General features: G+C 43.6%; 2 protein-coding genes across 2 annotated transcripts; both read left to right on the top strand.

Annotated features, from left to right (window-relative positions):
* Positions 1-3,625: 3,625 nt before the first annotated feature.
* LOC144605214 (putative G-protein coupled receptor 139) lies at positions 3,626-11,865 on the top strand. The gene is made up of 5 exons (XM_078420313.1): positions 3,626-3,887; positions 5,420-6,323; positions 9,060-9,091; positions 10,987-11,107; positions 11,712-11,865. Exons 1-5 carry the CDS (start codon positions 3,626-3,628, stop codon positions 11,863-11,865), a joined length of 1,473 nt encoding a protein of 490 aa, XP_078276439.1.
* Positions 11,866-12,202: 337 nt separating this feature from the next.
* Positions 12,203-17,187, top strand: LOC144605213 (putative G-protein coupled receptor 139). The gene is made up of 2 exons (XM_078420312.1): positions 12,203-12,341; positions 16,280-17,187. The coding sequence occupies exons 1-2, from the start codon at positions 12,203-12,205 to the stop codon at positions 17,185-17,187; spliced, it is 1,047 nt and encodes a 348-aa protein (XP_078276438.1).
* Positions 17,188-17,781: the final 594 nt, after the last annotated feature.

The following is a 17,781-nucleotide window of genomic DNA, read 5'->3' as shown; positions in this document are numbered from 1 at the left end:
CTTTTCAAACTTCTTATGGGTAACACCTTCTAATCCAGGCAGCATTCGGGAAAATATCGTCTGCACCCGGTCCAAGGCCTCCACGTCCTTTTAAAATAAAAAATAAAAACATAGTTACTCGGTTACTGGAAACGTATTGCTACAAAGTACAAATTTGAATATAATGAAATCTCTCAGCATTAAACACCTGTTTGATGTAGCACAGGAACACATAAAAAGCTGGAGTTGCATGAAGAAGGGTCTCGACCCGAAACTTCACCCATTCCTTCTCTCCAGCGATGCTGCCTGTCCCTCTGCATTACGCCAGCTTTAAGTGTCAATCAACAGGGAAACGTAATTATCTTCAATTTTCGCTATTCCTGACAACTCGTTCGGTGAGCTTTATGCCTGCGAAGACCTTTCACCCAGCATTCCTATTCAAAATCGTACTGAATTTGGTACCATCCGAAAGCATGGAAATGTCGCATATGGACCATAACCAAATTGTTATATTAGATCGCGATTACCCGGCATACGAGCATTGATCTAAGTGGCAAACTACTGATGACAACTCCAAACATGCAAAGTACCAAATTATTCTCAATCTATGCTGTGTCTGATGATGAATTCTCAATCCCCGATAGCAGTTTAACCTCGATTAATTGCCTTCGTATCTTGTTTGCACAGCTCCTTTGCGGAACATTGTTGGAAAAATATCTGAGGTTCTAAATTTTACATCCTCTGAAAATGAGCCAGTTTGGTATATTTCCATTAATCCATTCAAAATCTATCAATACCTTTAAGATTCTCTCTTACTGTCCTTTTAATTATAGATTTCAGTACTTACCCTTCTTCTGACGTTAGGCTAACAGATACATTTTTTCCATATTTTTCTGTGCTTCACTTCGAAATATTGACATCTTATTTGCTACGTTGTTTTTTGGTCTGGATCATGCAGCTTCTCTACGCTAGCTGTATGTATCTGGCGTTGAAATGTAATCTGAAATCAGCAGCATCGTTAACCTCAGTTGAACTGCATGCACATATTTTCATAGCACTGTGTTCCCTTGTTCTATTTCCTAACATATTGCTTCGGCATTCTCACGGGCATTTATTTCCTTAAATATCTTAAATCTTAAATATTCGATATCAACTCTGATTTGTTCCTTTTATCACTTCTCCCTACTTCGTCACCAACTTCACGTGTTCGGGTATTCTCTGCACAGGAACATTTCTGAACTTGCTTATGTTGCAATAGGCAATTCTCGGAATGCATCCCCATATTCTGAAGTTCTATATAGTCACACATCAGATTACAGTCATGTATATAATCACAGTATGCTCATCCATATGAATTTATTGAAATGTTTCTTCTGATAGATTATTTTTCGTTGTGAGAACTACTTGAAAAGAAGCATATACGGCATTGTTTTGCTATTACACCTAGGTATGCGCTCTTGTGGGCGTATTTGCTTACTGTCCAAGTGCACAGAGCCAGCCATTGTATTATGTGTATAAGCAACATCACCTTCATTGCCATCAGCATTCTCAACATAACCTATCTGATATTATCAGATCTCTTCCAGTCATGGATCCATGAATGGAAGTGCATGAAACCATGGTTGAAAGTGGACAGTTTCAGTTAGTATTTGGCCACAATAGGACTCACAATAATGCTTTGACTGAACCCAATAAAGCGACAATCTCGAGAGATTCGAGAAATATGAAAAATATGAAAAATATTCCACCTTTGGGCCCGTGAAAATTAAAGACCTACTGCATTGGCATCAACCAACGAAAAAACCCCACTCTACCATAAGCTCTCATTTCACATCCCGAGGTTGAGATCCGAAAACAAAACATCGCACTCTCTATAATATTACGGCATCGGGGCATATTCAATTATATAATGGAAAAAAGATTTTAAATAGTCTTCTGAAATTACTCACAACTTAGCTTTGGCAATTACGAAGCACTTTGGAAACGTTGTGAAATTTCACTCACTTATCCAGCATAGAGAAGAAGATTCCACGAGTGATATTTACACGGTTCGAAACCATTGGAATCATAATTTACAACATCAATTCTTGTTCGGAAATTTCAATGGACACTTTGAGCCCCGAGAGTTATAGTTGGGGCCAACATCGAGAATCGCTTTCACGTGCGAAGTAGACAATTCGGGACCTGAAACACTGACATACGCCTGTGATCCTTTGAAATCTCTGGCTCATATTCACGGATTATCTTCAAGTAGCATCATTCATCCGTCTTCCGCTGCAATATTTGACAGACTAACATGGACTTTGTGAGCAGGGGTATTTCCCAGTAACGTATTTAAATGCGAAGCCGTGGAGTCTGTCTAAACAGTGATATTCGTTAGGCATCTTTGGAACTGAAAACGTACATGCAATTCACATTAAACACGGCCCATAATCATTGACTCTGAGAATTTCCTGATACTTTCGAAGAACGCCCTTTAAACCCTGACATCACCTCCCAAGTATCATCCTCCTTGGCACACGCATGCATTATCTTTCCATTTATGTTTGAGGCTCCGAATTCCTGTGCATATATGTATTTGAGACGTCTAAAACTGTCTTTCAAAACAACAATCAAGAGCCTCTGAAATTACAATTTACGTCGGCGAACTCTAAACGGTGGTATGTCTCTTCGTCATTGCGAAACGTCGAAAACGCTGTTGCGTGGGAGCTCCTGCGAGCATTAAGACAAAATCTGCGGTGATTTAAAGGAATGTCCAATTTAGGGTGTAAGCTGGAAAATGAAATTTGGGAGTATTTACTCGTACGAACACAAACTTTTATTTTGCATCAATGTTCTGTAATCGTAGCAAGGGTGCTACACCTCATTGCCTTGATAAGTTGATAGCAAAGATGTAGCGGCGTCTGTCCACCAGTCCTTGGAACTGATTGCTGATAAACTTAACAAATCATTTCCATCAAAGGATCATTCTATAATAATAAATGAACGTTAAAGAAACCAATAACATGTATATGATTGGTCGTAAAACATGCAAATGGTAGAGATGATACAAACAGAAGGACGGGTTCTATAGTTTGTTAATTGTGGTATTTGGTCGGTTAAAATCTTTTTTTAATAAATTGTATATTTTGGCACTCCGCAAGCATTATCTATTTCTCCCAGCCAGTTCATGACGAACCGTTTGGTGGTTTAGGAGAAACTATTGACATAGTATTTAAATGTCGACATCATTAGCCATATTAATAGCTTCGTATCCATGTTGTTCCATCCTTCTGCACATGCACGACTTACATCTATTTGTTCGTAAAGTGCAATTAATGTCAGCCCCCCTGGAGCCTGATTATGTCATCAAATGAACGGCTACTACTATTAAAGGTAAGTTATTTATTACAGTCAGAAAGAGCAGCCCTTGATACTTCGGATCAGTGGCTCAACGGAAAGATAGGTGGAGAGGGAGAGAGAAAGAGAGAGGAGGGAGAGAGAAAGAGAGAGAGAGAGAGAGAGAGAGAGAGAGAGAGAGAGAGAGAGAGAGAGAGAGAGAGAGAGAGAGAGAGAGAGAGAGAGAGAGAGAGAGAGAGAGAGAGAGAGAGAGAGAGAGAGAGAGAGAGATTGGAATTTTTGGACCGTAGAAAGGGGCGTTGCAGCAATGGATCGGAATCTTGCAAAAGAAAGCCCTGTCACAACAATTGAAGACAAGGTGAGAATAGAAGAATGGAATGTTACAGGAATTGATCGGGATTTGAGACCGTTGGAGTTGGATGTTATGGGGTGGGGGAGGAATAGCTTCGAGTGGTCTAACTATATTCTTGGAAATGATGACTGGTTGACGATAGATCTTCGGATCTATTACGCACTCCTGACCATCGAGCTAGTTTACTATCCCATCCTCGCTATCGTTGCAGTGCCTGGTAAGTATCTTTGTTTAAACTGTAACCACGTCATTCGTGGGCATCCATATTTCGTAAATTGTTATTATCCACTCCGTATCCTCGATCTTGTTATTCGTGATCTGGCATTAACTCCAGATTTACTCGGTAAATCTTTGTTAGCAATGCTGTAGTTCTAATAACTCACTCCATAACCATGTTAGGGGTGCCTCATGAAAATCTCTAGATCTATTTTATAACAGTGGAAACTATATTTTTGTTTTGCCTTTTCACTTGTGCGTTTATTATTGGCCAATTTGTAGATATGTTCAATTCTTAACCTCACTTTCCAGCCTACCAGTTCACCCTCCTACGTGGATCAGACCTATGTCCAATAAGGTTGCTTTGTCGTCTTGTTGCTGTTTTCTTACATGGCACTGAATCTACTACTTCATTAGCTTTGGATGTGGCGCATTGTTGCGGACATATAGTAAGAGGTTGTTGTCTTGACACAATACTATTAATCTCTCACTCTCTCCTTGTACTCCATCTCTCCCTTGTTTGGAATCCAGCATGCTACTGCGATGTCATCGGCAAAATGTTGCTGAAGTTAGAGCAGAATTTGGCCGTACAGGTGTGAGTGTATTGGAAGGATCGTAAGGCACAGTGTTGAGAATTATCGTGGTTGACGTTTTATTGCCTATCCTTGCAGATTGTAAGATCTAAGTCATACATCCCGTTTTCGGAACTCCACCAAGATTCTAATACCAGATGCGAAACTCGTTGACCTGTCAAGCCTGTGCTCCCTGATCCAGATTGACCCTTTCCTGCCAATGTTGGCATGTCGTAAACTGAAGAAGGCTGAGAGGTGTTCAGCAGGATTTAGATCACCTACGGAAATTGATATGGAAAGCGGCCCAGATTAAGTTTTATCCGGGCAAGTGTGAGGTGTTGCACTTTGTGAGTAAGTTAATGACAAGTCCCAACAGAATATGACTTGCAGAATATGACTTGCACAATATTCTGCAAATCACAATTTGGTCCGATTCCGAATATCCTCACAGAGACAACTGTTCAACTGTATGAACTGATTACTGTATTAGCTAAGATCATCTTTCAAATTCGCTGCATTTTTCAGCAGTTTTTTTAAAACTGAAGCACACAAATTGTCCGATGATCATCGTGCATTCACTGCCAGCTTCTCGTGTGGTATTTACGCCGTTGTGTAATTGTTTTCCCATTTGCTGGTTAGCTTACTTAATTGACAGACACTGACGACCTAGATAGAGCTCTTAAGGATAGCGGAGTGAGGGGGTATGGGGAGAAGGCAGGAACGGGGTACTGATTGAGAATGATCAGCCATGATCACATTGAATGGCGGTGCTGGCTCGAAGGGCCGAATTGCCTCCTCCTGCACCCATTGTCTATTGTCTATTGTCTATTATCTCCAGCAGAGACACGCTGTCTCGGGTAAAATACTTTTCGTCCTTCTTAGAAATCGGGAAAAACCGTTTGCAAAATCTCACTGTGCGGGCTTGGTTTCCATTTTGACATATTCTTTCATCTTCATACAGTAAACATTATAACGATTATCATCCTGTCCCGCGGCAAGTGTGGTCTCTCCAGAAGTGTCACTCGCTACCTGGTGGCCATGGCTGCGGCGGATCTACTTGGCGTTTTCCTCGATCTGATATTCAGACAGATTCCGATCGTTTATCGGGAACAATTTACTTTCCTAATGGCCATCCCTGTGTGTAATACCCACGCCGTCCTACTTTACGCAGCCACGGACTGTTCTGTCTGGTTCACCGTTACGTTTACATTTGATCGATTTGTCGCAATTTCTTGCCAGAAGCTGAAAGCGAAATATTGTACCGAGAGAACAGGAGCTGTAGTTCTGGGAACGGTGACTGTGGTCAGCTGCTCAAAAAACATTATTTGGTATTTTATGCTCACAGGTGACTACATCCTCCTTAATAACCCCTGGTTTTGTTGGGAACGACATGGTGTTCGATTTTCCTCAGAGTGGGCTGTAATCGAACTCCTTCATTACCTTTTCACTCCTTTGGTCCCATTTGTCCTTATTCTGTTACTCAACGCTTTGACCATCAGACACATTTTAGTCGCCAGCAGAGCCCGTAGAAGACTCCGGGGTCCCTGCAACGGCGAAACGACTAGGGACCCAGAAATGGAAAACCGCCGAAAGTCGCTCATTTTACTGCTGGTTATCTCGGGCAATTTCATCGCCTTATGGACATTCTTCACAGTGAATTTTGTGTGGGCACGACTTTGGTTTTTCCTGTCTTTGCCGCTATCAATGCTTCCACCATGGTCTGTTCAAGAATTAGGCTTCATGCTTCAGCTTCTGAGCTGCTGCACTAACACTGCTCTCTACGCCGTTACGCAAACTAAGTTCAGGGAACAGGTGAAGGATATGGTGAAATCTCCCTTCAGTACAATAATGAAATGCACACCAAGGTGACAGAATCTAAGGACTCCGTGGCACTCCTCGTCCGAAGCCCTTTTAGCAACTCCACAAGCTCTGTGCACATCCTCTGTCCTACTGAGCATTTTTTCCTTCCCAGTTTCTCAAGGGCTCTGTCCTCAAATATCAGATGTGTAAGAAGGAACTGCAGATGCTGGTTTAAACCGAAGATAGATACAAAAAGCTGGAGCACCTCAGCGGGACCGCCGGCATATATGGAGAGAAGAATGGCCCAAATACCAGATGACGGTTTGATGGAGCACCTGTGGTCACCTGCAGCAGCCACTTTCCTTTTTCCGGTTGCATGCGGTATTAACTCTTCTTCCCACTCCCACGCTGACGTGTATGCCCTCGGCCTTCTCCATTAATTTCAGTTGATCAATTTATTTATCTCACGTGTGCAGACGTACAGTGAAAAGCTTTTGTTTGCGTGATTTCCAGTCACGAAAAGATTACACCACGTTTCGTCTTTTGATGACTGGATAGCACGCGAACAAAAGCTTTTCGCTCTATCTTAGTACACGCGACAACAAACTGAATTAAACCCGGTGTTCTTCAGCCACACGCACGCAAATATTCTTCCATCTTCGTTCGATTTTCCTATCCCGTTCCCATCAAGTGTTTCCACATGTTCATCGACCTCTCCCATCTGCTTCCACCGATAACCTCCTTCCGACCCCTCCACACCAGGTCGCATCTGCACATCCTCCCCTTCCCATTAATCAATCAATCACTTAGTGGCCTCCAGCTCAGCCTCTTGTACTGACAATCCTTCTTCCCACTCAGTCCTCTGGACCCGAAACATCAGCTGACACAATTTGGCTGTACAGATGCTGCTTTGCCTGATGAATTCCTCCGGCGTTGTATTTTTTGTTGCATACTCAGCTTCATTACGTTCAACTATTGATGTCCTGTGCTTTTGCATTGTCTCCCGTGCACCGCCCAGGCCCCTCACTCTGGCTCAACAACCCCCCTGCGTGATTCCGATGCATGACCGTAAGCATGCTCGGTGTTTCATCTTCCAACTTAGACTCGCGATGTCCTAATTAAACCACATAGATGCACAAAACAAGCAGCGGTAGAGTTGCACAAGTGGCGCATCGGTAGAGCTGATGCTTTACAGCGAATGCAGCGCCGGAGATTCAGATTCGATCCTGACTACGGGCGCGGTCTGTACGGAGTTTGTACGTTCTCCCCGTGACCTGCGTGGGTTTTCTCCGAGATCTTCAGTTCCCCCCCACACTCCAAAGACGTACAGGTATGTAGGTTAATTGGCTCAGCAAATGTTTAAAAAAGTGTCCCTAGTGGGTATAGGATAGTGTTAATGTGCGGGGATCGCTGGGCGGCGCGGACCCGAGGGGCCCTGTTTGCGTGCTGTATCTCTTAATCGAAAAAAAAAATCTAAATTCAAAGTTACAGTTCCTCGTTTCCACATTTTAATCGTTCTGGTACGGCATAACGATCAAATAAAGCACTTTGAAACACCGGAACGTCTCAGAATAACAAGATACTTATTCATCGTGAAAGACGACGTTGAACGTAAATTAAACAAATATGCATCCCAGAGCCTTGTATTAATCACATCTCACAGTCATTAATACAGATTCATAGGTCCACACAGCGGGTCGCAGCAATACAGCAACACGGACACCGAAAATCTCAAAATAATCGAGAATTTCAAATGTATAAAACATTTGACGTGCGGAATCAATCTTACAATCAACTTAACGGTAATACCACAATCCTAGCCTAGATTTCAGTAATCAAAAACAAAAACGAAACGACCTGGAAGAATTCATCAGTTCGCAACGCACAACTGGGGGAAATATAGAATCGATGCTTCGAATCAGTTCATCATAATTGCAAATGTGAAAAAAATTAATGAGCGGGGAGGGAGAGATGGCAAGTACACAGGGAATGTTGTTGTAGAGTACGGACATGTCATTATCAGAAAAACTTGAAGAAATGCAACGAGTGGACAGCAGAATAAAATAAAGCATTGTAAAATAAGAACAATTATATGGTCACGTATCTGTTGACAACATACTGTTAAACCACTGTTAAATAAGAGAGGTAGCAGTTAGTTTTGTGGTAGGGATATAGGTGGAATAGCTGGCGAATTGAAGCTGGATGTCGCTCGAGCTGACCTACAAAGTGATCTCTAAATAATGTTGTTTTTCTAAACCACGAAACTCCTCAAAATTTAAAAAGAAACACAAGACCGTTTGCATCTCACAAACATTGTAAACTACTCTCCACAAAATAATGCTGCACCTGAGACCAAAAAGCCATCTCACTGAAACACAGCGTATGAGAAACAGAGAGCGCCTCAGCATTATATGGAAACTGACACGTAAAATATCTCAGTGTCTGAAAATTTAATTCATACAAAAAGCCTTACACCAATTAGGTTTCTCAAGAAGACAGACAAACGGCTCAGAATTGAAATAAATATGTACCTCGCCAGCGCCATGAAGCCATTTGAGGAAATAAATAGCAAACAAGACGTTCTCTTCACATAAATCCTCACCTCCTGCTACCCCATCTCCACCCTCTTCCCCCAGCAACCACAACCCTCCAGCCCCTCCTAGCAACGTTACTTCTTCCAATCGCAATGAATTGAAACATATTATTTCGCTGACAATCTAGAACATGCTTTCACTTTCACGCTGGGTATCCCTGGTGTTTTGGTGTTTCCTCCAATTTCTGGATCTCTATTTCTTTTTTAGGAGGCAGGACACTCCAAACGCTTTCACTACTGGTACAGAGTCTACCACGGCTACCTTGATTATAGTCCCTCCTCCTTGGCTCGTAGATAGATGTTATTCGATGCCCAAATCATTTCGACAACGCACTATCTGCCTCGATGGCGAGACATTACAGGTGCCTTTGATTTTCTTCTTCTGGAACTGTAATTTCCACAGCGTCAAGGTGCAAACAGTATTTCAAACAATGTCTGCGAAAACTTACTCTACATACCCTCTTCTAATACCCCTTATTCCAGGCATTATTCCACATAAACCCTCTTCTGCACCCGCTCTAATGGTTCCACGTCGTTCCCGCAATGGGTCGATCAGAACTCTACACAATAATCCAAACTTGACCTAACCAAAGCCGCTGCAACATGACTTCCTTATTCCCATGCCTTCCCACGGTTTTCGTGCCCCAACCGGTGAGCAAGCGTTCCATAAACCTTCTTTAACACTCCATCTACGTGTACTGCCACCCCCAGGGAGCTATTGATTGAGACCCGACGATCCCACTACAGATTAATGCTTAGAGATACAGCTCGGGAAAAAATGCCCACCGAGTTCACGCTGATCATCGATGCAGTCTGTTCACAGCTGTTCCATGTTATATCATTTTCGCATTCACTCCATACAGGCGTGGGACAATTGACAGAGGTACAGAGTTTACAAAATTAACTTAGAAACCCGCACGTCTTCGGGATATGGGATGAAACCGGAGCACCCGCATGAAAGCAACACATTCACAAACCGAATGTGCAAACCCACATCGAGGTCAAAATGGAACAAGGGTCACTGGTGCTGTGGGACAGCGGTTCTATCAACTGCGCCACTGTGCCGTTCAGCACAGCACTGGTTAAGGGTCTTGGCATCTATATACTAAAGCTCGTTTGTTTGTTTGTTTGTTCATGAACTACAGCCAAAACGGTAAACGATAGCGCGACAGGGGGGGGGAGGAGGAGGGGGAGGTGGAGGTGAGGGGAAGAGGAGGGGGGATGGAGGGAGGGGGAGGGGAGGGGGGAGGAGGGGCGGTGGGGAGAGGGGAGGGGAAGGGGGAGAGGGGAGGGGGAGAGGGAGGGGGAGAGGTGGGAGGGGGATAGGGGAGGGGGATGGGAAGGGGTGAGAGGGGAGGGGGGGATAGAGAGGGTGCTGCACCATTGCAGCAGAAGGTTTGGGTCCAACGGGCCACTTGGTCTACTTAGCTATATTGCTTCCCCTAACGTTCAAACTCCCTCAGTGCAACACCACGTTTGTTTGGATTAAACATCATGTGACATTTCTCAGCCTATTTCTATGACTGATCTGTATACCCTGCACACTTTGGCAAACTTTCTCAGTCCGAAATTCCGCCAATTTTGGTGTAATCGGCAGAACTACGACGCAACCGATCTATGTTTACATGCACATTATTTATGAACATGCATCACCAATAACAGGGGTTACTGCACAGATTCCTACGGAAGAACATTGGTCACAGACGTTCAGCCAGAGTAACACCCCCTTCCAGTACAACCCTCTAAGCCAAGCCGGTTCTGAGCCAAATGCACTCTCCTTCATTGCACGATGGCAAAATTCGCGCCAATTTCTCCCCTCCACTTCCACCGGTGGCGCCAGCAATGGCTGCCTCGCCGACAATCTGTCTGTCCCTTCCTTCTTTGTTGTTTAGCAGTATGTGTTAAATGTATGTTTTAGTGTTCTTTAGCTTGTTTTATGTGTTGGGGGGGGGGGGGGGGGTAAGGGGAAATTGTTATTTAATCTCGTCGGTTATGCGATATTTTCTGTCTGGTATCTCCGTCCGCACTGCGGCCTAACATCGTGGAGCTGGCGGCCTCTGCTGGAGACCGACATCTGGAGCACCAACCGCGGGAGATTGCGGGCTTACCATCATGGAGCTTGCGGTCTCTGTTAGAGACCGATTTCAGGAGCTCCAAGCCGCCGGACTTTCGGCCGCCCGGACGCGGGAGCTTGGACCGCCGCGACGCGGGCGGTTTGATCGCCGCGACGCGGGACATTCGACCGCCCGACGGATGGTTCGACTGCCCCAACTGTGGGAGAATAAAGAGGGAAGAAGTTTGGACTTTATTGCCTTACATCACAGTGAGGAATGAGGGGAGTCTGCTGTGGTGGATGTTTATGTTAACTTTTATGTAGTTGTGTGTCTTGTTGCTTTTTTTTAATGTGGCTGTATGGTTATAGGCAATATCACTATATCTTAATTGGTACATGTGACAATAAAAGACATTTGAAACCTTTCAAACCCTTCCACCGGCTGCACAATTTGTAACGTGTCTAACCCTATTCTCCACAATTAACAAGTCGTTATCCTTTTGATCTCACGTTATTTCATCCTTCGTCTTTGTTTAATAATCTGCTTGGCCTGCTAATTTACTCCAGTATTTTGACTCTTTGTTTGGTAAACGCTCCAGAGAGGGTGGAAATGCAAATTTATGGTGAAACCTTTGCACGGGGTTTAGAGTGCTGTTTGTTGTGAGTTATATCAAGAGAACACGTCAAAAATGTCAGCTGCCTTATGGGCCAGGTCCTGAACGTCACTTCATATCTTTTATGTTTGCACGATGTTACACACATTTGCATATGAGTCGAATATTTGAATTTATATTGTGTTATTTATAGTCTGAAGTCGTTTTTCGAGGTCGACGTTACTGTCGAGACCCAATATCGGAAATGGAACGATGGAGGAGTAGTAGCACTGGATATGAATGCCGTCCTCCCTTCGCCATGTTACCCGTTCAGTGTCATGCTTCTGGATAACAAGGAGTTAACCTAAAGTTTTTGTTCAAGAAGTGCAATTAAGCTCTATTTCCATGGAGTCCGATTGTGTAACGGATTGAATTCCCCATTCTATAAATAAGGCGGACTTGCAACGATTTTCCACAGAGTTGGAAAGAACGGTCCCTTCGGTATTAACAGAGATGAACGTCTCCGTTGAGAGAGAGAATGCTCGCAATTTAAAAACGTTAGACGAGAATGTTACAGCATTAGATTGGAATTTGTTGTCAGCAGAGTGGGCTGTTACAGCAATAGTGGAGTCCATCAGAACGGGAGAGTTGAATGTGCCAAGAATGGATCGGGATTTGAAACAAGTGGAGTGGGATGTTACAAGAATGGGTAGGGACGTCTTCGTATGGGCTTACTACATTTTTGCTAATTATAGCTGGTTAACATTAGACCTTCGGATCTATTATGCACTCCGGATAATTGAACTAATTTATTATCCAGTCCTCGCTATTGTTGCAATTCCCGGTAAGTACCACTATCCATTTTTTAAATTATATTAATCAATTGTTTGACTACATTTAATTATTAATGGTTAATATCTGCATGTTATCACACGCTTCTTCATGCCATGTCCCGAATTCCAGGTATTAATTAGGAAAAAAAACAAAGCGGTGGAGGACCTCAGACAGTATCAGCGGAGGAAATGGACACCTGACATTTCTTTCGTGGCTTTTCTTCAGACTCGGCCCCGAACATCGCCTGCCCATTCCCTCCCACATCCGCTGAGCTCCTCCACCACTGTGTTTTCCTCAAGATTCCAACATCTGCGGTTTCTTGTGTCTCTAATAATTGGAAACCCCGCTGCTAACTGCAAGCAGTTCCGTTGGTTCAGTCGCTCACCGCGATGTTGCCGATGTCTCACGTGAGTGTCTGTATCGAAATCTAAAAACGGTAAACTATTATTTGTGCATTGCTCTGATTGGAAATTTCGTGGATCATGGGGGTGGGGGGGCGGATGTATGGGTTCGTAATCCAAGCGACGGACAATGTAGATCCGGGATCACATGGGTGACATGGGTTTCATGGATCGATTTGCTTCCTGTTCTTGGATTCCGTCCTTCTATATTTACTATAGCTCTGGCTGAAACATTTGGATTCATGTCAAATGTTTAATTCAATTTGATACTCAGCCGATTATTAATTCACGTTCTCTCAATTACAATCATTCTAGCGGCTATAGCAAACGCCCCACTCTTTACCACGGTAGCAGCCAAGCTTCTCCTGAAATGTGCATCCGTAGCTTTGATTCCTCCATACGTGTTAATTTCGTCGTCCCCCCCCGGCCATTCTCATCGTAACTGTGCTCCTCAGCCAGTAAATACTGATGGATTCTGTTGCCGGATTGCACTCGATCCTGTCACCTATGTGATCCCGGATCTACATTGTCACTCGTTTGGGTTACGAACCCATACACCCGTCCCGCCCCCCCCCCCCCCCCCCCCCCCACGTATGCCCATTCACTTAGACGCTGTGAAAGATTTCACCCTCGTGTGCTTCTCAATTTATTTGCTCTCTTTCCCTCTCGTGTTAACTCTCTTTTGCTCCCAGACAGCCACATACAATGCCCACACAAGACCACTTAACCCATTCCTATTGGTTGAAACAGTCACTACATTGTGAGCATTGCCGCCTTGTCATAAGTATTCAATGGTCAGCACACAGCTATCACTCGAAACGGATTATCCTGTATGAATATATCAAGACCTTTTATGAATGCTGTGCATTCAATTCCATTAAAAGGGGAATGAAAGAAGTGCTCATTCCTTAAAGATGAGACCTAACAATACATAACCGCGCAGCGTAACTGGCGATCATACTCTAGAAATCTGTCTCTGCTACTTGTCAATGCCCTTGGTGTGACGAGATAGGTTCGTGCTTGTATTTGCATTAAATACAGCAAATGGGACAAACCGTCATTCAGAAACGCTAAGTGACTCTTCCTGATTGTTCGTACTCCATACCACTGTCAGAACAGGATGAGTAGAGAGGGTTGACTAACATAAAGACGCAGGGAAATCAGGACAATAGATAATAGACAATAGACAATAGGTGCAGGAAGAGGCCATTGGGCCATTCAATGTGATCATAGCTGATCATTCTCAATCAGAACCCCGTTCCTGCCTTCTCCCTATACACCCTGACTCCGCTATCCTTAAGAGCTCTATCTCGCTCTCTCTTGAATGCATTCAGAGAATTGGCCTCCACTGCCTTCTGAGGTAGAGAATTCCACAGATTCACAACTCTCTGACTGAAAATGTTTTTACTCATCTCAGTTCTAAATGGCCTACCGCTTATTCTTAAACTGTGGCCCCTTGTTCTGGAGTCCCCCAACATTGGGAACATGTTTCCTGCCTCTAACGTGTCCAACCCCTTAATAATCTTACACGTTTCGATAAGATCTCCTCTCACCCTTCTAAATTCCAGTGTATACAAGCCTAGTCGCTCCAGTCTTTCAATATATGACAGTCCCGCCATTCCGGGAATTAACCTAGTAAACCTACGCTGCACGCCCTCAATAGCAAGAATATCCTTCCTCAAATTTGGAGACCAAAACTGCACACAGAACTCCAGGTGAGGTCTCACCAGCGCCCTGCATAACTGCAGAAGGACTTATTTGCTCCTATACTCAACTCCTCTTGTTATGAAGGCCAACATTCCATTGGCTTTCTTCACTGCCTGCTGTACCTGCATGCTTCCTTTCAGTGACTGATGCACTAGGACACCCAGATCTCTTTGTACGTCCCCTTTTCTCAACTTGACGCCATTCAGATAATACTCTGCCTTCCTATTCTTACCACCAAAATGGATAACCTCACACTTATCCACATTAAACTGCATCTGTCATGCATCCGCCCACTCACACAACCTGTCCAAGTCACTCTGCAACCTCATAGCATCTTCCTCACAGTTGACACTACCACCCAGCTTTGTATCATCTGCAAATTTGTTAATGGACGACGGAGAAAGAAAGATTGTAGAATGCAATGAGCAAGAGAGAGTATTCTGGGAGAAATGTTATTGTTAAGCCCGGACTGACCTGTGGGGGTCGTTTAAAGGTCAGTTGATCAGAACAGGCAAGCTCCGTGAAGGAGAATGGACAAAGTAAAGGAACCTTGGATGATCAAAGAGGTAGTACATTTTGCCAAAAGGAAAACATGCATATGTAAGGCTTGGGATGTTCCCTGTGATGCCCATCAGTGTAAGGGTTACTAATAAGCAAGGGCAGCGAGACCAGGAATGAGGTTGTGTTCTCTTGAAGGGCATTAGGGTGGATAAATCCCGAGGGCCAGACGGATCAATCCCAATTTAGTAAGGGAAGCAAGAGAGAAAATTGCATGGACCCCCATGAACATATTTGCAACTTCTCTTGCACAGAAGTTGCAAATATCTTCATCAAGGCCCCTGCAGTGATAATGTTTAGGAACTGATACCTAGATTTACTCAATCAAATTCAGCAAGGCTCGAATTGCCGATCGGCAATGAATAGATTACACCGGTCTGTCTAAAATCACTCGGCAAAGATTAGGAGCAGAAACGTTCACCAATTACTAAGTACAACAATAAACCAATGCTACTAAGTAACGATCACAACTATGGACGTGGACCTCTTCTATCCATCCAGGGGTTACGACATAATAATGAAAGATGGACTTTGGGCCAGTGTCCGAAACTTACGAAGGATTAGTCGGCATCAATAAGGAAAAGAGACCTTGTTAAAAGACTTCCACATTCATATCAAGACAAGACGAGTAAACAGCAAGAGCGATATATGGCCTTTAACATAACTTCTAGTCATTGGCTGTCCATTAGGCAAAGTAACTCGGGCAGAAGCTAAGATACCTATCTTGAACCATTTGAAATGATCAGCGGCAAGGAACTGATTTTGCCACGTGTGCTCTGAGTTCACCACCTTTCGCGAAAAAAATCCAGCTAGAACCCATCTGAATGAAAATAAAGGAATACTGGCTCATTACACCACGCTAACTGTGATCCGATCGATAATAATCAGTTACATGAATCTGGTTCAATTGCTCCAAATAACCAAGGATCAGAGAATGACTAAGCAACTCCAAACTTGAATCGTTGACAATGATAAAGTTGGGCTGAATTCCCCACACTAACATATGATTAAGGTGATCCATGTTATGAACCAAATCTCAGCTACATCTGACCCATTTTAAGCGGCAAAATGTCGGTACATTTGACCCTGAAGTAATGTTTGTGATGCACCTAGGTCTTGAATGCCAATTCGGCATGCTTTCAGCCAGTCCCTCTGCTACAGAAGAATATGTACCTTCCACTTATGGAATAAAGAAAACAAAAATCAAATCTCACAGTTCTCAGTGAATCTGCAATTTGTGTTCCTGGCAATTTCTTAAAATATGCTATTTTCCTCCATATAGTAAACATAGTGACGATTGTCATCCTCTCTCGTGGGAAATGTGGTCTCTCTGGAGGTGTCACTCGCTACTTGGTGGCCATGGCAGCGGCTGATCTCCTGAGCGTTTTCCTCGATCTGATATTGAGGCAAATTCCAATTGCTTATGTGGAAAAATTTATTTTCGTACTGTATATCCCCGTGTGTAACATCCATGCCACCCTGCTCTACGCAGCTACGGACTGTTCTGTCTGGTTCACTGTCACTTTTACCTTTGATCGATTTGTCGCAATTTCTTGCCAGAAGATGAAAATTAGATATTGTACCGAAAGAACGGCGGCTGTGGTTCTGGCGACCGTGACAGTGGTGAGCTGTTTAAAGAATATTTTCTGGTACTTTATGCTCTCACGTGACTATGTGCTGCTCAATAACCCTTGGTTTTGTTGGGAACGAAATGGTGTTCGTTACTCGTTTGAGTGGGCCGTAATCGAACTTCTTCATTACATTGTCACTCCTCTGATCCCATTTATACTGATTCTGCTGCTCAATGCTTTAACAATTAAACACGTTTTAGTGGCCAACAGAGCACGCAGACGACTCCTGGGACCAAACAGTGGGAATAGTTCCACGGACGCGGAAATGGTGAACCGCAGGAAATCGCTCATTTTATTGTTGGCCATCTCGGGCAATTTCATCGTATTGTGGGCGTTGTTCACAATCAACTTTGTATGGGCACGTCTGTGTTTTCTGCCTATTTTCGTTCGGGTTGTATTTCCTCCTTGGTCTGTCCAAGAACTGGGCTTCATGCTGCAGCTACTGAGCTGCTGCACTAACACTGCCCTTTACGCCGTGACTCAGACCAAGTTCAGGGAGCAGCTAAAGAATATGCTGAAACCTGTCCTCGCTCGAACAATAAAATGCAATCGTAGCTAAGAGAAGTGTGCAGAAAATTAATATCTGGTTCACTCGTTGCACTGAAGTTGTATTTCACCCGAATTAATTAAACCATTTAGACGCACAAAATAACTTAAAACAGTGCAGCCCTTCCATTACCCACTGATCAGTGTGACAATGTGACCACTGGGTGCGCCAACAGTTTGTTCCTTCCTTCTTGTGTTGTTTGTTAAATGTATGTGTTAAATGTATGATTTTAGAGTTCTTAGCTTGTTGGAGAACTCCAGCATTTTCTCGGGATTTTAGCTGGGTGTCTTATTTATTTGCCTGTATTTGGTGACATCCATATTTTGGCCGAATCATATGTGCGTCATTATACCGGTGTATGTCTGGATTTCGAGGTAAATGCATATGTACCCACGCCACACCCACCTGGGCGCCTGCCTGCGTTACATATCTAATGAACAGTGGTCAAAGTCCAACGTCTTTTATGGTTTGAATTTCGGTCATGTATTTCATTATGCCTAATTTGGTCAAGATTTATGTTTACTCGGACGTGTCAGGATATCGTAATCATGTCTGGGTGAATTTGGTTGCAATAAATCTCCTTAAGTCTTATTCGAATCATTTTGC

This window comes from Rhinoraja longicauda, chromosome 24 (genome assembly GCF_053455715.1).
Source record: "Rhinoraja longicauda isolate Sanriku21f chromosome 24, sRhiLon1.1, whole genome shotgun sequence".
Lineage (NCBI taxonomy): Eukaryota > Metazoa > Chordata > Chondrichthyes > Rajiformes > Arhynchobatidae > Rhinoraja > Rhinoraja longicauda.
The sequence above is the reverse complement of the archived record's forward strand: the minus strand, read 5'-3'. Positions and strand labels throughout refer to the sequence as shown.